Raw genomic sequence first — 20,291 nt, 5'->3', positions numbered from 1 at the left:
TTAGTCATTGAGAACACTGCTTGGTGAAACAATCTGAACCCAGCTGATCTTTCCTTTTCCTCTCACCTTCGTCAATACCCAAACATGCGACCTCACCTCAAACCACAACATGCCCTCCCATTTACAGCCATAGACCCTACCACTTCGTTGATAATTTTCGGTCCAATCCTGGCTATATTAATTCTTGCCTACGCAGCAGCATGCATTCAATACATCATCGTTAAATCCAGCCTTTGGCAGCTCCGTCGCGAGATCAAATCGGCGACCCAATATATCAGTACCTGCTTGCAACGCTTCGTGCCCCATTGCATATAGGCGGACAAGCTCCCCCAGCAGTTGGACGCTGAAATCGACTTTTACAGGTCGCTTGCAGCCCGTTTTCAGGCACATCTATAGAGCGACAAAGCCCTTGACCAAGTCAAGATCGTCGACCAGCTTGAGGCTGTGAAGAACAAGTGCCTAAACCAGAACGACGTGGTAATGAAGTTCAGAGAGAAGCTCTTCATTATGAAACAAGAGAACAAGGCCATCCGGCGTGAGCTGGTCATACTCGAAATATCAAGGCGCGCGGGCGAGCGATCGAAGCCTGGCGGTCAGTCAATATCCTATATCGTTGATCTGCAGCTTTACTGACAGAAACCAGTATTTAATCGGTTACCGCGGTAGTGACAAGTGTCGAGTTCAACAGCCATTGATACAAACAAGGAGGACATCCCCGTATCTGGGGGGAATCTGGAAGATCTGACCCCGGCAGATAACCAACCCAACAGTCGTTCCACATGTTTACCCACCGGAGTTTCGTTCATCCATCTGCATCTAACCCGCCCTTCAAAATTAGTATTTAGATAAGAAGTATAGTTAACTAGTTACACTCTTAGTCTAGCTATAGTTACAAATATATATTTCTATAACTCTATCATCTAAAATTAACAACTTTTAAAATTAATGATAACTAATACACTTAAAGATACTAATAACTAACTAATATTATATAACTATTATTATTACCTACTATAACTAATTTATCGTAATATAACTTAATTTTATAAAGTTTCTCGATACTAATAAAGAAATGGACTATAAATCTAATATATAAACTAGAACACTATTAAATAACCGTAAGTTAAAGTGATAAGTTAGCACTTTTATACATCTAAATTAGGAAAGGTCAACTTTTCTTATATAAATAAGGGCCGCCCTCGAGCGGCCCTTGGAGGGCGGAGGGTCGGGCGAGGGTCGGGCGGAGGGCGGGAGATGCCGGCCCTCTAAATGTTTTTAATGAGGCCTATGCTTGCCTATGCAGATATATGCGTTTGCTAGTATATAACATCTGACTACTACCTATGTACATATGTACATATACATATCTCATCCCACTTATCTATATGCCATTCATATCCACCATCCCCCGTCTCGGCGACGTTCGTGCTCCTGACTGGGCAACCGGACTGGATGAGCGTGGTGAGACGATAATTTCGGAATTCCGAGGCACTGGATTCGCTGGCTCTGCAGTCCGAGATGGAAGTTGTACAAGGCGAGGCACTGGTGTTTCGAGGGAAAGTGTTTTTATCTTTTTCTTTTTAATAGAATTTTCTTATCTACGAGGATAGGGGAGGAATAGAGAGGGAGAAAGGGAGGGCGTCATACTTCCGGTCTACTCACCCTCCACATAGACATCCGATGTAGGTATCTGTTTGTCGTGTTTCAGGGAGATTACCTAAAGACAACCCTTGTCTAAGTGATCATGGGATTAGAGGAGATTTTAGTCCAAGCTTTGTTTTGGAATTCTAAGATTAGATATTCATTGTCTGACATGTTTGAAGAGATATCTAAACTTGAAACAGGGAGTGTCATCGCTCTAGGCACGGCTAGAAGTATAGTTTCTATGAACAATGAACAATGTATCATTCCCTTTTTTTTCCCGCCCCATTACAAATACCCAAGTCCACGCCAGTTCCAGCCTCGTGTTTTGTGTTACCGATCTATCCAACGTGTCGAGTATCTGGTTGCGGGCGATATACCGAGAAGCACGGTGATCTAGGAGTCCGATCAAACAGGCGCGAGTTTCTCGATCTGACCAATAGCCTAATCTATTCCTTTTTTTTTTTTGGAATTTGATTTATTTTACATGTCGTACATCCGCATATTGCATTTTGTTTCGGGACTTAATCTGGTGGGATTTAAAGTCTGAAACGCCTGAAGTACCTTCTAGGTTAAATGTTACTAAAGTTTATGTTCATGTATAGAACATTTCCGAGTGGATCAAGAGAAGTATAAACACGTCTGTACTTAATAAACCGGACCTTTGAGGTCACATCCGGAGTAGTGATTGTCCTCATCTCAACCAGACTGTCGGATCTAGTTTAGGGTGGAATATGTAGAATATGAGACAATAGAAGGTCAATAGTTCATAAGAACAGTAAACAAATACCTTTGTCTTATTAACAATAATTGCTTTTAGCAATCATCAACCCGAGGAAAAGGAAACTGACGTATGTAGCCGTATCCAATCGGGCATGGCTCCACTATTTGAAATGATTTTATATTGGATGTTTGTAGTTTCAATGTATACAATCATCAGATGACTCTATATCCAATAGCATATAGTATTATGCCATAACCATATGCATCTCCGCGAGGTTTCAGCTGTCCGGCTAATCTCCCCGGAATGTAAGTATCCCCCCTTTTCACTTTGTTTACTTTTTTATATAGGGTAGTTGATTGTGTTTAGACTTTGTAAACTTTTGCTTTTTTTTTTTCCCTTCTCACAGACACATACGCAAGGGGAAAATATTCTGTCTCATGTCTACTCCTTCATTATCAGCCCCAGGCAACATGGACAGCGGTTACACTGAAGAAGAGAGAGTATAAAAAAAGCAAAATTATCCCGCCTGACCTCAAGAGCTGAACCCCTAAAAAAAAAATTACAAAATCTAATTAAAAAAATAAAAAACCCCCAATCTAAAATTCCAAAATTAAAAATTTCCAAAAATCCCTCGGGAGGCCAAGAACCATTGCACCGGGTTCCCGAATAGCGCTAGATGTTAGAGGCGTAGATCCCTCGCCGATCATATTATGGCTTTAGGGCTTTATATTTTGATATTTGATATAATTTATACTCTACGGAAGAAGCCCTAGTTTCCCCCTTGACTGTTTCCCTTTTTTTTCTTATATACTATCCTTTTTATACCCTTTTATACTAGACCATTCAAAGACTATTATATACTTGATCTATCTACCTTACTGTTTTTGACTAGATCGGCTCTTTTCAGATCCACCACTCTTTTATTAATATCTCTGACCTTGCCCTGATTTCCTACCTGATTACATTTAATTCCCAGTTTCCCTCTGTTCTTTTCTTAATTTTTTGGGGTTTCAATTCTTGTGTTATTTTATTTTCTCTATTACTTGAATCTGTGTCGCGGCTGCGTCAGAGGACAAGATTTGAATGTCTACTTGAACAAGGATCACCTCTCATCCTTTCTTTCCCTCTCTCTCTCCCTCCCCCCCAACAAGGGGAAGACTTCTATGGGAAACTAAATTTTCCTGAAATCCTCAAAATCATCCAAGCTGGCATCTTACGCAAGCCCACCGCTGTCCCCCAAGCATTGGGCTGAGCTTGATCTGCACCGATCCTGGGATTGCCTCATGGATGGCGATCAACGTATGAAGCAGAATGAAAGGTCAATGTCTCGGTCTGGAAATGCCGCTCGCAGAGCACCTGGTCGTGCAACCGATTTCGACCCAGCCATACAACCACGTGGAGACCAAACGGGGATGTCGCAACCCCCGGAGCAAGCCCCGATGTCCTACGACTACGGATACACAGGCAGCTCCTTCCACGGTTCCCTGCAGTCGAATGACTTACAGAACTACCAGCCCCAGGACTTTGTGCGGGCTCAACGACCCCAACAAGCGTCTATTCAACATCAGCGACGGCGTGCGCCTCAGGACCCAGCATTCTCACCCTATGAGTCGAGCATGTTATATGGGTTCAGTCAGCAGGGTCCAACCCAAGGACACTTCGAGGTTGTGCCACAGTACCAGACACGGCAGTCTGCAGCCATTGATGTTCTGTCGAACCAATTCGTTCCACAGTATTTTCCACCAGAGGAATCTGCAGGGTCTGGGGTTGCAGGACTCTCTTATCTAAATGCACAACTCCAACCTTATAACCAACCGGGTCCCATGGCACGCCCGAACACCACCCAGTCCTTTTCTGAACCCATCTCTGATTTCACTGTCGGTTCCGGGTCCATGAACCGATTGGATCAGCCCCAAACAGAGTCCCAACAGTCGGATCAGCCCAGCCTGGAGGAGGCAATCGGACGATATAACCGCATCTTGCGCCGCACTTTTGATCAAACGCGAGCCGGAAGATTGGTAGAGGCTGGAGGATCGCTACTCGAAATTTCCGAGTGGCTTGTGACCAATGCACGGGATCTTGGTAAGATACAGTGTTTTTTTCGCCATGATTTCTTGTGTTTTTTGCCCCGTCGGAGAAGACAGGGACAAGTGTCCACGGTTTACTATGAGTGTCCTCGTCTGTAGCACAGAAGTCGCACTCCGGACTGGACCCTTTTTTTTTCTGTCCTTTTTGCCCCCCTAATATTTCCTTTGAGCATGCAGGCACGCGTCATGCAAGCATCATCTGGTACCTTGATGAGTCTACAATGAGAGGCTAATTCTGATATGATGTTTAGGCCTCCTCCATGACGACAGCATCCAGTACTCCGATCGTCTGAAGCTATGGAGCGAATTCAACCTATGTTGGCTGGCCATCTGTCAAAAACAAAAGGATTTGATGATGGAAGTGATTGCGACAAGTCAACAACCTTCGCATACTAGTCTCATTCGGCGAGACCGTATGGAGACTATGGGAAGAGACCTAATTCAGCTTTGCGACCAACTTGAACCACACGGGTTAGTGGATTATCAAATGGGCATATGGGAAGAAGAGATACTATCCGGTGAGTTTGCGCTATACTCCACTACACCTATATTACCTCCTAATCATCACCAAACCCCAGTCTTGGGCCAATGCCTTGATCTCATGGACAGTAGACCCGACCTTCATCACATCCCTGCCAGACTCGAAGCCACGGCAGTGCCACGACCATGAACCAAGTCCCAAGAAGGCAACAGAGAAACAAAAAACGAAAATCGCAAAAAAAATTCCAAATTCCACAATCGTCACATCAAATTGGGTTCACTCCCAAATAAGAAAGACACAGCTGATGACGATCGCCAATTTCATCCCAAGCGCTGCCGCCACGGGGAGGCTATTGCCTACTAGCGTCGCACCAACCCCGATGTTGACATTCGACATCGCGAAGAGGAAACCTGTCACCTCTAACCTCGTTGGGCATCTCACATTCGCTTTGAGAGTTCCGACCTCCTTCCGTCTTCGGTCAGTCTCTCCGTTCCCCCCTCTTCGGCGGGGCGATCATTCGCTGGCGCTATATTGGCCAGCGCTTGATCCTTCAAATTTATACCTATCGCCTATTTAACTCTTAGCGAGGTGGCTTTGCGAAATATGTCGTATTCTCGTTCAACTACGGCCACCATCACAATCACATCACAGTCCCCATTTACCATACCCTAATGAATTTGACGAGTTGTACATAGTCTCATGATTTATTGTGGGTGGTTTCCTTTGGCTTCTGTTTATTTCCTATTTCATTTGTATTGAATCGATCCAAACTGGCTTTGCATTGGGGCGCGGGCAAAACAAAAAACGGCAGAGGGCATCTGGCGCAAAAATGGAATGGGACCTTTGTGTTCCCGTTTTGGAATTGGGCTTGGGATTTGGGGTCTTTTCATTTTATTTCTCTTTGGCCTAATGAGTAGTCCATCCTGCTTGTTCCTTGCACTTGTGATATCAAAGGTTCATATTGGCTCCCGACACCTTTCGAATTATCTCGCTAGCATACCTTTCCAAGGATTGGTTGGATGAGAAGGAGTTGATGGACTTTATATCAAATATCAACTATTTTCACTATTCAAATTTGGATATTCGAGACTGTAGCGAGCTACATCAGTTGTAAAATCCGTGCTTGTTCAAATTGTAGGTTGCCGAGTAATTTCTGCCCTAATTGGTGCGTAATAGTCAGTTATCATGTTCACCCTGCTCCAGGGCTGCTACCCCATCGGTGCTGTCAAAGTTGGATCCAATAAAATGTTCCGGACAACTTAAGATGGCGTCTGACCTCAATTGGAATTTAGTATCCTCCTATATCATTCTCAAACATGGCAAGAATCGCCAAGAGCAAACATGAGGAAACAAGACGGACTTCATTACTCACGATCTATAATTGTTATAATGTATTTAGTGAAATATTAGAACCATAGGCCTCAAAATGGATAAACACGCTGATCTAATCATTCAATTCAAATCAAATTCAGTGTAAACCTTGGAATTGATGCCCCATATGCATTGAGAGTACAGGATATAAAACAAGTCGCGAACTCGGGGTGCCGTGGTTGGTGGAATAATACAATATTGAAACAAAAAGGAAATAGAAATGCTCGAGTGATCTCACTGGCCACTTAACGCTTGACCCAGGTGGGCATCTTGCGGGCCTTGACGTGACCAGGCTTCTTTCTCTCGACGCGACGGGCATCGACTGTGATAGCACCAGCTATAAAGGAATTAAAGTTAGCAATTGTATCAGAAATGGAATGAGATATAAGAATGGAAGCAATAACATACCCTTCCTCAGGACTGGCTTCAACCCAGGCTCATGCAACAGCAAAGCCCGACCAAGAGCCAAGGTAATCGCCTCAGCTTGGCCAGTAACACCACCACCCCGCACTGTAATCCAAGCATTATACTTATCCAAGCGCTGTGTACACCTCAGCGCCCAAAGCGCACTCTCACGATCATGAACCCGCTTAAACGCCTCCACCAAACTCTTTCCGTTAACCAGCACCTCACCCTCACCCTCAACAAGCTGCACAACAGCCGAAGACTCCTTCCTCTTTCCCTTGCCGCGAGCACGGCCATTCTCATCCACCGTCCGGGGAACATTCTCCACCGCATACGGATTACCAGGACGCAAGAATGCGGCGAGAGTATCGCGCACCTCGACCGGCAGCATATCGGGCTGGATGCGGTTCAACCGCTGCAGGATCTTGACGAGGGACTTGTATTTCTTCATGGGCACGGGCTCACCGACGAAATCGCGGAACTGAGCGAGCTTGAACCACGCCATGCGTGGTGCCTCGCTGGTAGCCACTATAGGGAGCGAGGCATGCTTGGCTTGCAGAGATTCCAGCTGCAGGACGTGGTCGATGAACCGCGGGCTGCCGGAGAAGTAGGATGGGGAGGATGGGATGATGCGGGCGGGCTTTTGTGAGAAGGAGCCGAAGTTGATTTCTGGGGCTGCGGCGGCGGGGACGGATTCGGCTTCTGTTGCGTAGGTGCGCGTGCGGAGGGTGTTGAGGGTTGTTCGGGAGGCTTGGGTTGAGTGTTTTGTGAGGGTTGAGGCTAGGCGGAGGGATTGCATCGCCTGTGCGAGGCTGGTTGGTTTGTGCCACGCCATGGCTGGTGGAATTGGCGGGGAATTCGGGGCTGAAACTCGGCTCTGAGGTCCTAGATGGAGGCCGTTGATGGTCTCCGAGTGTCATGTTTTTTGTCGGGTCATGTGACACGGTAAGATTGGTTTCTCCGAACGCCGAAGTCGTCCCGCCAGCACAAAATTCTTGCATGCCCCTCTTCTTTCTCTTCTTTCTTTCTTTTTTTTCTTCATCTTCCACACTTCACACACAAGATGGCATTCGGAAAGCTTTACGGTCTGCCTGTATGTCTCTCTTCATCTCTATTGCATTGGTTCCCTGTCTAATATTCTCTAGGACAACGGTCGCACCATCTCCATCCTGGTCGCTGCTAAGCACAACGACCTGGACTTGGAGCTGGTTAACACCCAGGCCAACTCTACTGCTGAGTTCAACACCAGCGCTGAGTTCCTCAAGCTCAACCCCACTGGCAAGATCCCCGCCTTCGAGGGTGCCAATGGCTTCACTCTCTCCGAGGCCATTGCCATTGCCGTTTATGGTATGTGAAGACCTTTCCCCCCCTCCTTCAATACATTCCACCACACCACTCGGGTCCATTTTTCGCCTCAATTTTTTTTATGATGAGATACCATTAGTTATCCCTGTCAGAATTATAACTGTTGAGAAAAAACAGCTCTGAAAAAAAAAATTGGCTACCCCGCTTGCGGGAAAATTTGGACTCGACTTTACCCCTTTTGAAATGGACACATTATGCCATGTGTTCCATTATTGAACTCGATTTGAGTTTCAAAGCAACTTGACTAACACGTCCTGTTCATAGTCACCTCCCAGAACGAGAAGACTACCCTCCTCGGCAAGACCAAGCAGGATTACGCTTCCATCCTCCGCTGGATGTCCTTCGTTAACGCCGAGGTCCTCCCCAAGTTCGGTGCCTGGTACCGTCCTTTGATGGGTCTCGATGTCTACAACAAGAAGACCACCGATGAGGCCGCCAAGTCTGCCCTCAAGGTCATCGGTGCCTTCGAGACTCACCTCACTGCCAACACCTACCTGGTTGGTGAGCGTATCACCCTGGCCGATATCTTCGCTGCCTCCCTCCTTACCCGTGCTTTCGCCACTGTCCTTGACAAGACCTGGCGCGAGGCCAACCCCGCCACCACCCGGTGGTACAACACCATTATCAACCAGGACTCCTTCAAGGCCGTCGTCCCCGCCCCCAAGTTCGCTGAGGAGGTCGTGAAGTACGTCGCCCCCAAGAAGGAGCCCAAGCCCAAGGCCGCTGCTCCCGCTGCCGCTGCCGCTGCCTCCGATGAGACCCCCGCCGAGGCCCCCAAGGCCAAGCACCCCCTCGAGGCTCTTGGCAAGCCCACTCTCATCCTTGATGACTGGAAGCGCAAGTTCTCCAACGAGGATGTCCGCACCGTTGCCATGCCCTGGTTCTGGGAGCACTTCAAGGCCGATGAGTACTCTCTCTGGAAGGTCAACTACAAGTACAACAACGAGCTCAAGCTCACCTTCATGGCCAACAACTTGATTGGTGGCTTCCAGACCCGTCTTGAGGCTTCCCGCAAGTACCTCTTCGGTGCCCAGTCCGTCTACGGCGAGAACTACAACTGTGTCGTCTACGGTGCTTACATGACCCGCGGCCAGGAGTGGGAGCCCGCTTTCACTGTCGGCCCCGACTACGAGGGTTACGAGTTCACCAAGCTCGACCCCTCCAACGAGGCTGACCGCAAGCTCGTCGAGGACATGTGGGCCCAGGATGTCCCCGTCACCGTCAACGGCGAGGTTAAGGAGTGGACCGATGGTCACGTCTTCAAATAAGCGTGTTCGCCCCGATCCGCCCTCCCCATCTCCTATAAAATTTCATCCCCCAATACCCCAATGGACGCGCTGTGCTTGAAGACATCCTACGCCTCGCGTCCATTCTCTTCTTTCCTCTGCCTGAAATTCTTTGGGATTATCCAAATATCTTGACCTACGGTCTTATGTGTTGATGTTGAATCACGGTTATGAATACGTTGCGACGTGGAATGATGATCGACTGAGTTGGTTTAGGTTTTGCTACGACAATCCCAGCCGACCAGGTCGCTGCTAGTTTAGTTCTAGCAATGAAAGAACAGAGACAGTTCTCTGATTCCTTGAGTGCATAATAATCTTCTGTTTGTTGTAAATTATCACGTAATATCTAGTAGTAATAACTCCGTATGTCTTCAACCTCCCTTTTGTGAGTTGTGCGATTTAAGCCAGGGTATGTGACACTCCTAGTGCATATTAGCACTCCTGATGTCATTCATCCCCTTCCACTTTCCCCTTGTCGTTTGCCTATGTTGGTCTTAACATTTGTTTGTCTGTTGCGTAGGTATATATAGCTATCTAGCGATTTGCTGCTACTTCCCTCTATAAACTTCTCATCACTTCCTTCTCGTTCATCCATCAAGCTGTCTATATATCCTCTTACCTTTCTTCCTCATAACTTTCATCATCACCATCATCATACCCTGATATATTCATATCCGTTTCACATTTCCCTTCTCCTACCTTACTCTTCATGACTATATATCAGATCCCCATGTCCTATCGTGTTTGAGCAATGCCTTGTCCATGGGTGATACATATAGCGAGGCAGAAGATCGAAGCCGCATGCGATCCTCGGTCCTAGCTGAACAGACAATGACAGCCAACACCGTGTGAGGCAAGTCAGATCCGAGTAAAGTCAATGGTATTTGACTAACATGCAACATCACAGACTTTATAAAATACATTATCGAGCTTGCAGGCAGGAAAGTCTGCCTCTGCGTCCATGAACCGGCCAGCCCACTCATCTCTCCGCAGGTTCAGAACAATATCTAGTGCAATAATGAATCGAATCCATCGGTGCTCCGTCATTCTTGTACCACGGCTTCGTGACAGACCAACTTTATATCAATCTCCGGCCTAGGTGGTAGTGGCCTTGACCTCCGATCTTCCCACATTGCAGGAATGGCGAGTGTCTCGGTACTACTCTCCTTTTTCTTCAAGTCTTGATCACTGTCTACCTCTTCCACAACAAGCTGAATGAGCTAAAGCGCCACAAAGCCACCAGATCTGGGGAAAGACATGCCCAATGCAGGCTGATCATCTACGTGGACAGAGCATGGCACAATTACACAGTGAAGAAGAGGAAAGATGCAGACGACATGGAAGTCTAGGAGATATTCCGCGCACCACCGAAAGTGCCGTCGGACGAGAGCCCAGGCAAAAAGGAAATCAGATCCACATATATCATTCGGTACAATGCAGCTGCTATAGCGTCCTAGACCTCGCATGCTTTCAGGTCCCCGACATATTCGAACACGAAAGAGACAATTCTTTCAATATACCCGGTCTCTTCGAGAAAATCAACCCCTACTCTTCCGAGACCGTTCTCGCAAGCATATAATCAGTGTGCCAACTCCAAGGCTACCAGGGAATGAGTTCTGGCTGCGACTATGGGAAATACAGATTGCAAGGTACGACTGGCAAGTGATAGACAGTATTTCACAAGTCAGAGGGATCCAAGAGCTCTTACAGCTCGAGGTCTCACGCATCACCTGATTTGACTGGCAAGTCCCCATCAAGTAAATCCGGTGCACCAAATATCCACATGGTGGAAGGGCTCTGGCGAAGACTTGAAGAGTGTTGCGAGGCGGCAGCCTGTCCGAATAACCTCTGAGGCCCTTGGCCGTTCTGGAACACCCCTCGCCATGACCTAACTGCAGACGTCCAGAACCTGGGCATGGTAAATTTCTTTCTTGCCTCTCTCGGGCTGCCGATCTACATTGGGATGATCTCATGATGGCCCAATGCGTCACGCTTGCAATCACCATGGTTGGCTCGCTGGTGATGAAATGCAGCCTACTTCCATGCACTGAACGGGTGAATCTCCAGGATGACAATGCCCAGCCGGGGTTAAATGGCTTATTGCCTGAGATCCACAGTCACGAGCAATAATGCGAAAAGATTGACGAAGAAAGGATCATTTCAATTCCTAAATATAATCGCTGGAAAACGCGACATAGAGGCTGTGAAAGATTCCCCAGCGACAACTTGGGAGTACAACGCAAAGGAAAAAGCAGACGCCCCACAACACAAAAGACTGGTTGCTTGGTGTCTGGTGTCTGGTGATGGCGGATGTCGAGGCATACAACCAACCCTCAATTCCAACATTCGGTATGGTCAAATATTTCACGAGACGTTGGTGAATAGATGAGATCATCAATGGTCCACCAAAGAAGAGAGTCGAATTTTCTATTAAAGGACCTCTTTTTCAATCGATAAGAGAGGTTCCATTGACACAGAAGAAGTTGAACTCGCTTCAAGTCCAATTCTTGATTCGCACGATTCCGCAGTTCGTGTGGTTTCTTTGTCTTCTCAAAACGGTAAGTTTGTGCAATTGACTGAAGGCAATCTCTTATTGAAATTTAGGAATGTTCCTAAGCTCGATCACTGACAACCCCAAGTTCCATTAGCAGCCCACTGCTGTAGTTCTTGTACTGCACTGCAGTAATGAGCAACAGATATGTCAGCTGAGTTGGAAGGTACAATATTTCCTTGACTATAAATCAAAATTTGAACTAACTGTTCCGTAATGATACTTTTGCAGCCGATAATGGAGTCACTGAAAACTAAGTCGTGGGAATCCAAGAAGATTTATGGCGCCTGCGCTGTACTGTAAGACGGATATCCGCGCACCTTTGATCGTCCTATCCCGATTTGTCTCTCCGAGACTCACTACTGACAAGCTCTCATTCTACGTGTTGGAGAACGGGATGGACGTCACCGATAGATACTAGCGTAATGTTGTGATAGTCAGGATACACAATTTATGATATGAACGTTGGGTTAAAGAGCAGGAGACCATCGAGATTCCTACTCCTACTCTGACTCCGTCAGTGGACAAGCAATTCGATACATTTTAGAAAGTATCTTCCTCAAAAAAGCCATCAAACTTTGAAGATACGTATCTTAGATAGAGCTAAGCACTTTAAAAACCAAAAAAAACGTAGAAATGTGCTATATTGAAGAACCGATATGCTTCGAGGTATATAAAGTACGGGTGATTCAGGCAGCGGAGACTCTGGAGGTTGTGGAAACGGGGGTGGATGTGGCGATTAGAACACAGTGCATTTCCTCAGATCGCTAGGTTATGAGACAGTCGGATGAGCACAGTAGCTAATGTTATTCAATGTTCTTTCTTGTCACCATGCGAAGGTGTAAATACCTAACGGCCAGGTTCCGTGCATGGACGTCACGACCTTGCTCAAGAACTTATTTCTAGACCACCCATCGCAGCGAGATAAGGGGCTGACCTTTCCAAGGGTTTCATGGATAAAGCACGGTAGGTTTATCATAGCTGTCATTCCAGCAGCTGATTTCATCTCTACTTCGACTAAGACGCAACTCCCCTTCACGCCGGAAGGTCATGGCTCCAATGATAGCATCAATGCGCTAAGCTGTCAATCCACAGGCCAACTTGTTAGTATCCAACGGCAGCCAGACCAGGGCCTAGTCAGATCGCACAAACTATGTTTACTATAGCTCTTATGTGTTTATAGTACTGCAATGAGCAAGTATGAGTTGGATGTTTATACTTCTAAATCCAAGGTTGAAACAATTGTTCTATTTAGCAAACAATTTTTATACTAGATTCGAGGCAAAGCTATTAAGCAAACAGCCAAAACAATTTGGTACTAAACACTTGACAAGTCAACATCAAGATCCTTTCATTGTTGAAGAATCACCATCCCATTTTCCATAACCTAGGATATATATATATATCTCGAATGCCAGACTCAAAAACAAAATAATTACCATATTACCATTTTAAGTAACCTTCTATTAACATCTGATCTTCTTAATTAGTCTAAATGGACTTAACTCTACATAAAAAAACGAAACTGGGATGGTAGGCAACGCCTTGACGATGTAGTTACATGTAGTATTCCGAGACAACCCATAGACCATCGGTACAACCCACTAATTCAAAACCTCCAAAAGAGGTAACAATACACAATGGGGGATATCTATAAAACAAGACAAGGACAGAACAAAAGAATCCCAAGCGCTCAGAATCCACGCATAAATATTGACAACTAAACCATCTCAAGGCTTGCGAATCCCAAGCCCTTCTTCAAGACGATCAAGCAACCAATTCCCCGACCCAGCCGACGAAGCCGGCGACGGAGACCGGTCATGCTTAGCACTCGACTCAGTCACAAAATCCGGCGGGACATACTCACCGACATCTAGTTCCATACCGATGGTTAGATCCGCGTCTGGGGGGAGATACTCGGGTGATAATCCGCTTGTCACGATGTTTGCGGCATTGGCGGCGTGAGCTGCAGCAGAGGCGGATTCGAAGGCCGTCCCGGGACCAGAGGCATATCCAGAGCCTGAAATAGAAGCAGAGGTAGAGGCAGGGACATCTCCAGAAGCATGTTCATCGCTAAATCCGGGAGGATAAATACTCGTTTTTCGGAGGTTGTATCTTGGCTCTGCCGGACCGGTATTCTCGGAGGCAGGAGGGGGCTTGGGACGATTAGCTTCCAACAGAGCCTTTCTGTTGGCGGCCTTTTGTTTGCGACGAAGTGATCGCTGACCTTTGGCATTTCGAGAGCTATCCCCGGCACCGTCTACGCCTAGCTCGATACTAGCGATGACATGATTTTCCGTTACATTGTTGCAGCTCGGCGTGGGTAGTTCGCTGGTCTCTTGGTATTCGGCTTCGGGGACGGCGTTTGCGGCACGAGTTTCTTCTTGCTGGGCTTCTTTCTTTGCTCTTTTGCGCGCTTTGCGTGACAGTTTGATTTCAGCTTTTTCTTCTTCTGTTTTCGGGGCTTTTGGGTTTGGTTTTGTGGCTGGCGGTTTATTTGTAGTAGTGGTGACTGCAGGGTTTGTAGGTTCAGTGTTCTGGGCTGTAGTTGGATTATTGGCAGCGTCCGCTTTTGCTCTAGCCTTGGCCTTCTTATTTTTCTTGACCTTGGGTTTAGCGTTTGTAGGAGCAGGGACAGCCCCCACGCCATTGGAGTTGGCATTCGGCTGCTTTGGGATGAGACTCATCCCGCCATCCTCGTTGTCGACAGAATCCTCATGGAGCCCAATATCTAATTCGAGAATACTGCCCTCGCCCCTGTCTACGCGCTCGTTCCAGACGCGGAGGACCTTGCTCACGTCGTCGTGGTGGGCGAGAAAATCGAGGCGGTTGAGGACCTTAATGAAGAGCTTCGTCTCATCGATATTAGGATCGTCGTTGAACTCCGGGATCTCGAGGATATTGTATGGCTCGCTGGAGGCCTTAAGCTTGCTATCGTCGATGAGGATAGTGTTCGTCTGGTCCCAGCGGTGGCCCGCAGGGAGCTTTGCAGCCTCAGCCTCGCGCTGCTTTTGCTTCCGGTTCTTGTGCGGCGGTTGGGCGTCTGGCAATGGGGCAGGTGGGTCTTTCAGATGCTCGTTGCCTGGGAATGCGCCTTGGATATGTGGCTCCGCCCAGACTTTGTGCAGCTCCTTGTAGACCTGGAGCTTTTTGTTGTATTGGCCGGCGGTGAGGCCAAATTTGTCGCGTCCCCAGAGGGCAACTAGAGCATCGTGCATGGGACCTGGGAAGAGCTGCTCGCAGACTGCATTTACAGTCGGGGGTTGGGAACTGGACCAGATCATGACTTTGTAGTTTTCAATCAGCGTGGCTAGGAAGTGATCTAGACCGGTGCGTCTGGCAAATTTGGGTGGGAATTTGCGTAGCTTGCGGTAGATGAGGGTGCCGTTGAGATCGAGGATGACGAGAAGTGGTCGCTTTTCTGTCTTCTCTGGTTTCAGTGATGCTTGATTTGTGTATTGCAGTGTTGGAAGCGGGACTTTGACTGGCGGTGTTGGCGAACGTTGTCTTTGTGCATCAGGTGTAAATCGCTGTCCTGCACCACCGGCCATCGTGCTCATGGGTCGGGTGTTTTGGAAGGGTAGTGGGGTATTCATATCGAAAGGGAGGAGAGGAAATGGGGGTGGAAATGGCATCCCGGGATCAAAGGCTGGATGCATCCAGGGCATATTCTGTGCCATTTGGAAGAAAGCTTGATCCATTTCCATTGGGGTTTGTGGTAAGGTATTAAAAGCGCCAAATTGTTGGCCTTGTCCTGAAGGCATCTGCGGTTGGCTGTATTGTTGCATGGCAGGAGCGTGGGGCCGAGATTGATAGCCTTGTGACGTTTGATTCGCCTGAGGAATCTGAGACCCAAAATTCGAGTTCATACCCGGCGCAGGAGCGTACTGCGACGTTGGAGGGTTGTTTTGTACAGGATAGTCCCCATATCCCACATTCCGATGTGTATCCCGAGAGAGCGCATTGCGATCCCAAGAGCCGTGTGAGGGAGCCGGCCGGTTGCCCCCCCGTCCATTCTGTGTTGATGTAGGGTTCATGTTCACTGCGTAATAGGCTGAATCGGCATACTGGGGGATCGAACTCGACTGATATTCGAGGTCCGCGGCGTTAGACACACGCTTCGTTCTTTTGTTTGCGCGAGGCAGCTTGAAGGACGTAGGGCGCGACGAGAGGAAAGTAGAGAACCTTAGTCGATATTCCAAAGCGCCAGAGTTTGACACTGCGAGAAGCTGTTTAATAACAAGTCAGAATAAATCAACAACTGGCGAACATGCTATCCACGTAGCGAATGGTAGTGGAGGCAATACCTGATTGGCTGCTCTGGGAAGAGGCTGAGAGTGATGCAATGAGCAAGTTGCGAATGAAAAACCAGGGAAGTCTCGACGCATAAAATGCAGGGACATCTATAAAGCAAATACAAATTGGCTAGAAGCGTTCAATGTTCGCAACATGCATCGCGAAAAATATCTAATCAGTTCTTATCTCTCTGACCGCCCTGACCGGCAATATATTTCTTTTTGACAGTTCTTCCTCCGCGGGGTTTTCCAACTACAGCAACAAAATGGCTATTACCGATATGCTTAATCGCCGAGTGCGAGCTCGGCCAGATGATGATGAGGTCTACTCCGAGGCATCAGGTTCCGACGAGGGCTCTCAGGCTGGCTCTGATGCCGAGTCCAACGGTTCCATCCAATCAGTAAGCCAACCCATACATTTACTCTATAATCATAACTAACAAACAATCTAGCAGCCCGTTGGCTCCGACTCCGAAGATGCAGGCACAGCCTCCGAGTCCGAAGCCAGCAACTCAGGCAAAGAAGAAGAACCCGAATCCGACCAGGACGACGGCGACGACTTCAAAGCCTCACTAGCAGACATTTCCTTCGGCGCGCTCGCCAAAGCGCAAGCCTCAATGCGCGAAAAGAACCGCAACAAGCGCACACCCAAAGACGAAACACCCTCAACAGTCGACGAAATCCGCACGAAGCTGCGCGAAGCACGCGAACAAAAGCTCGAAGCCGCCGCCAAATCCAAATCCAAAGAAAAGAAAAGCAGATCATCTAAGCACGCGCCCATGGAGCAATCGTCCAAATGGGCCGTGACGCGCAAGCGCACAGCAGTTGAACTCCCGCCCGCGCCACGGTCCCGGGATCCGCGCTTCGACGCGGCTGTCATGGGTCACAGTGGAGTTGGAAAGCACCCGCATGGTGGGACTGCGTATGCGTTTCTGGATGAGTACCGGGCGTCTGAGCTTAATGATTTGAAGGAGCAGATGAGGAAGACAAAGAATCTGCAGCAGAAGGAGAAGCTTAAGGGGGAGATTCGACGGGCGCAGGATAAGCTGCGCTCTGCGCAGAATAAGAAGCGTGAGGCGGAGGTGCAGGCTGAGCATAAGAAGCGTGAGAAGCAGTTGATTCGGGAGGGCAAGAAGGCCAACCCGTACTATCTTAAGAACTCTGAGTTGCAGAAGCAGGTTCTTGAGCGGAAGTATGAGGAGATGGGATCGCGGGAGCGTGCGAAGGCGCTTGAGAGGAGACGCAAGAAGATGACTTCCAAGGAGCGGAAGGAGATGCCTTGGGAGAGGAGGGGAGCTGAGGGTGGTGGTGAGGATGGGGGTATGCCTAATGGTGGAAAGCGGAGGAGATTGGAGTAGACCTTTTTTTGTATTGGGTTATGGCGTTGAGCTGGGAATGAAAAGCACATAGTGTTATGCATATGAATATTGAATATCTACATGTCCACGGGTATATTGTATAGTGAGGTGTGATGCATTAGGATTACCAGTCTCGGAGCTGAGGGCCAATATGGCAATAGGAAAAGGCAAAGAGAAGAAAACAAGGCATTCGAAACAGGCCAGTAAGAGGTAGAGAACTCATTACCATAATGCTTTATCTCCCAAAAACAAGTTCAAAAGGTATAGTACGAAGCAGGGAACCACCAACGCCCAAAGCAAACTGGATGCAAAAAGGAACCCGAACACAAAATTTTACAGGGTGCCAACGCGCCCTGTCAATACTGTCGTAACATAGATAACATGATATTGATGCAAGCATCATTGTGGGAAGGGTTTCGCGACTCGATCGTCCAGGATGAGTCGGGGAATATGGACATTCGCGTTTGCCCAGGTATTGAATTTGGGGCTGGACTTGCCAACGGAGCCAAATTATTGCCTAGGACTTATAGCATCAAAGTAAGGTCTTTGCATTCCAAGGCAGCAAACTCCTCAGAGGTGGGATAGATATAGATGATGTAATCGGGGGTGATCTGTTGGGTCGGGCATTTTCTAGCAAGCAGGTTCAAGCAAATTCCATCATTGCTTGAAACTCGCAAAGTAGAGCCAACCCTAGGCCTCTGCAAGAGGCATTGGTTCTGAGACTAACAGAGCAATGTTGTATCACGAGTGGAACAGATCCCAAGCCCGTGCACAGAGACCTAGGAATTCATCCTTCTTTCTCCGCTGCGTCTCGGGCGAATCTCTTCCTGCGCCGAAAGGTCCAGGGAACGAAGCATGTGGGCCGGGCATGGAAGCTGGGTTGGGTCGGTATTGAGAGTCGGGGCCATGACCCAGCGGTGGACTGCCGTTATCGTGTTCATACTCGCTCCGAGGGCGACGACGTGCCGTAACATCGGACGGGGCGAACATACCAAAGGAGGCAGGAGGCGGGCCGTGGGGCGCTTGGGGCTCTGGGGCAAGAGGCGCGGTCTTGGGACCTGTGTGAAGTATCTGTGGAGATGGAGGAGTGGGAGGTTGGTGACCTCCATAGTGGACAATGCGAGGCAGAAGCTCCTCTCGTCCACCGGACATCTCTTGCACGGCCTCTTCGGCTGAGTGATATTCGCGCGGTCGGTTGGGGGTTTGGGACACGCTACCCGGCAGACCAGGAGAGGGCATTGGGGCCAAGTTGTTGGATTGCGAGGAGTTGCTCGATGCGTTCAAGTGGATACTAGCGAGGCCAGAATCGCGGTCGCGACCCAATGCATCGGAACCGAAAACATCAGACAGGGGAGGAAGACGATTGTTTGTTTGGGTTGCCGGGAGCTGATGCATGTGGGAGGTCGAACCCAAGGTCGGGCTCTGGTTGACAACATGGCGGGTCAATGGTTGTGGCTGGTACCTGCCTGTGAAAGTCTGGTGTAGCGGAGCGGATTGGATGACTCGCTCGTTTGCGAACTGGGAGGCGGATGGAGGGACGATGGACAGGCCGGCCGGTCTGCGCTTTGCGGTCTTGGGCATACCCATCAAATTCGACTCGGAAGGCTTAATCCCATCCGGACCATCATCCTTGGCGGATCTCTGCATGCGCTGTTCAATGATCGACCGCTGTTGATCCCGCACAGAGAGGCTGCGCTGTAGCTGCTCTCGCATGATCGGATCGTGGGTTTGGAAGCCAGGTGATAGGCACGCGAGGCCTACATGTTGCATCGAGGCTGTCAAAGGGCCCCCGGGAGCGCGAACCGACAAACCACTGGAGGACGGAAGGCTAGTCGAAAGGTCCAATTTCCGGGGCCGGGGCCGACTCTGTATGCGTGGGGAGGATCCCGGTTCCTTCTTTACGGTAATCTGTGGGCCCCCGGTGCCACCTTGCGATCTGATGATAACGTTAGTTTGGGAAGCTCCGATTCTATGAATCTCTCAACTTACGGAGACGCTGGACCTCTGTTCTCGGTCGGGGAACCGTGTACCGCGGATCCATTCTGAGGACTTTTGGACATCCGGGGCGGAGAGAAATTGGACGGGATGTTATTCGGAGGAGCCAAAGCCGGGAGATTTCTCGGGCTGGGGTTGCGAGTAGGGTGTGGCGAGGACAAAGGGGCCGGTGCGGATGCAACTGCGGTGGACATGGTCGACACGATGATCGGGTGTCAGGCAAATGACTGCGCAAGCAGTTCACTGTATATTTGATAAATCTCCTTTACAGGAGATGCAAGGGCATCCGGAGTGCGGGCAAGGTCCGGAAAGATCGAAACGTGGGATCGGCTCGGTTGATATATCGAAGTCGGAGAGTACCAAGATCTCCAGCAATAAGGGCGGTTAAGCGTCAGGCGGCAGTGTGACAGTCCAGAGTTACAAGCGAAAGAAATGGACGAGAAAATGAGGGGAAAGTCTGGGCCCTAAAAAAAATATTATAGGGAAGAAAAAAGATCGCCCAAAGCTATCCAGGGGGAAGCTAAAAAAAAAAAAAAAGGTGTAAGTTAAAGATGTACACAGTACGTTGATCCTCCCAAGTACAAAGAGGGGAGAGAGGTATCAGTGACCCCATACCCGAACAGTGGAGCCAGCTGAGACATATGTTTCTAGGAAATGGCTATTCCAGGGGGGTCCACCGTTCATTTATTGTATTTTATTTTACTAAGTATATGTACATATAGTATTTATCAG

The 20,291-nt window shown here is 48.5% G+C and overlaps 8 protein-coding genes across 8 annotated transcripts; 4 read left to right on the top strand and 4 right to left on the bottom strand.

Annotated features, from left to right (window-relative positions):
* Nucleotides 1-84: 84 nt before the first annotated feature.
* On the top strand, nucleotides 85-633 carry N7517_007484 (uncharacterized protein; the record flags this gene model as incomplete). The annotated part of the gene is made up of 2 exons (XM_056725214.1): nucleotides 85-297; nucleotides 397-633. 2 exons carry the CDS (start codon nucleotides 85-87, stop codon nucleotides 631-633), a joined length of 450 nt encoding a protein of 149 aa, XP_056581464.1.
* A 3,015-nt stretch (nucleotides 634-3,648) lies between these two features.
* N7517_007483 (uncharacterized protein) lies at nucleotides 3,649-5,122 on the top strand (the record flags this gene model as incomplete). Its single annotated transcript, XM_056725213.1, has 2 exons — nucleotides 3,649-4,447; nucleotides 4,704-5,122. The coding sequence occupies 2 exons, from the start codon at nucleotides 3,649-3,651 to the stop codon at nucleotides 5,120-5,122; spliced, it is 1,218 nt and encodes a 405-aa protein (XP_056581463.1).
* Nucleotides 5,123-6,549: 1,427 nt separating this feature from the next.
* Nucleotides 6,550-7,544, bottom strand: N7517_007482 (mitochondrial 37S ribosomal protein uS9m; the record flags this gene model as incomplete). The annotated part of the gene is made up of 2 exons (XM_056725212.1): nucleotides 6,550-6,641; nucleotides 6,713-7,544. The coding sequence occupies 2 exons, from the start codon at nucleotides 7,542-7,544 to the stop codon at nucleotides 6,550-6,552; spliced, it is 924 nt and encodes a 307-aa protein (XP_056581462.1).
* A 228-nt stretch (nucleotides 7,545-7,772) lies between these two features.
* On the top strand, nucleotides 7,773-9,342 carry N7517_007481 (putative translation elongation factor eEF-1 subunit gamma; the record flags this gene model as incomplete). Its single annotated transcript, XM_056725211.1, has 3 exons — nucleotides 7,773-7,802; nucleotides 7,855-8,056; nucleotides 8,339-9,342. The coding sequence occupies 3 exons, from the start codon at nucleotides 7,773-7,775 to the stop codon at nucleotides 9,340-9,342; spliced, it is 1,236 nt and encodes a 411-aa protein (XP_056581461.1).
* A 1,737-nt stretch (nucleotides 9,343-11,079) lies between these two features.
* Nucleotides 11,080-11,277, bottom strand: N7517_007480 (uncharacterized protein; the record flags this gene model as incomplete). The annotated part of the gene is made up of 1 exon (XM_056725210.1): nucleotides 11,080-11,277. One exon carries the CDS (start codon nucleotides 11,275-11,277, stop codon nucleotides 11,080-11,082), a length of 198 nt encoding a protein of 65 aa, XP_056581460.1.
* Nucleotides 11,278-13,641: 2,364 nt separating this feature from the next.
* N7517_007479 (NIF domain protein) lies at nucleotides 13,642-15,948 on the bottom strand (the record flags this gene model as incomplete). Its single annotated transcript, XM_056725209.1, has 1 exon — nucleotides 13,642-15,948. One exon carries the CDS (start codon nucleotides 15,946-15,948, stop codon nucleotides 13,642-13,644), a length of 2,307 nt encoding a protein of 768 aa, XP_056581459.1.
* Nucleotides 15,949-16,472: 524 nt separating this feature from the next.
* Nucleotides 16,473-17,564, top strand: rrp36 (putative pre-rRNA processing protein; the record flags this gene model as incomplete). The annotated part of the gene is made up of 2 exons (XM_056725208.1): nucleotides 16,473-16,607; nucleotides 16,659-17,564. The coding sequence occupies 2 exons, from the start codon at nucleotides 16,473-16,475 to the stop codon at nucleotides 17,562-17,564; spliced, it is 1,041 nt and encodes a 346-aa protein (XP_056581458.1).
* Nucleotides 17,565-18,305: 741 nt separating this feature from the next.
* N7517_007477 (uncharacterized protein) lies at nucleotides 18,306-19,753 on the bottom strand (the record flags this gene model as incomplete). Its single annotated transcript, XM_056725207.1, has 2 exons — nucleotides 18,306-19,500; nucleotides 19,554-19,753. 2 exons carry the CDS (start codon nucleotides 19,751-19,753, stop codon nucleotides 18,306-18,308), a joined length of 1,395 nt encoding a protein of 464 aa, XP_056581457.1.
* Between the last annotated feature and the right edge of the window lie 538 nt (nucleotides 19,754-20,291).

The sequence above is a fragment of the Penicillium concentricum genome (genome assembly GCF_028827145.1).
Source record: "Penicillium concentricum strain IBT 3081 chromosome Unknown utg000002l_segment0_segment0, whole genome shotgun sequence".
In the NCBI taxonomy this organism is placed as follows: Eukaryota; Fungi; Ascomycota; class Eurotiomycetes; order Eurotiales; family Aspergillaceae; genus Penicillium; species Penicillium concentricum.
The sequence above is the reverse complement of the archived record's forward strand: the minus strand, read 5'-3'. Positions and strand labels throughout refer to the sequence as shown.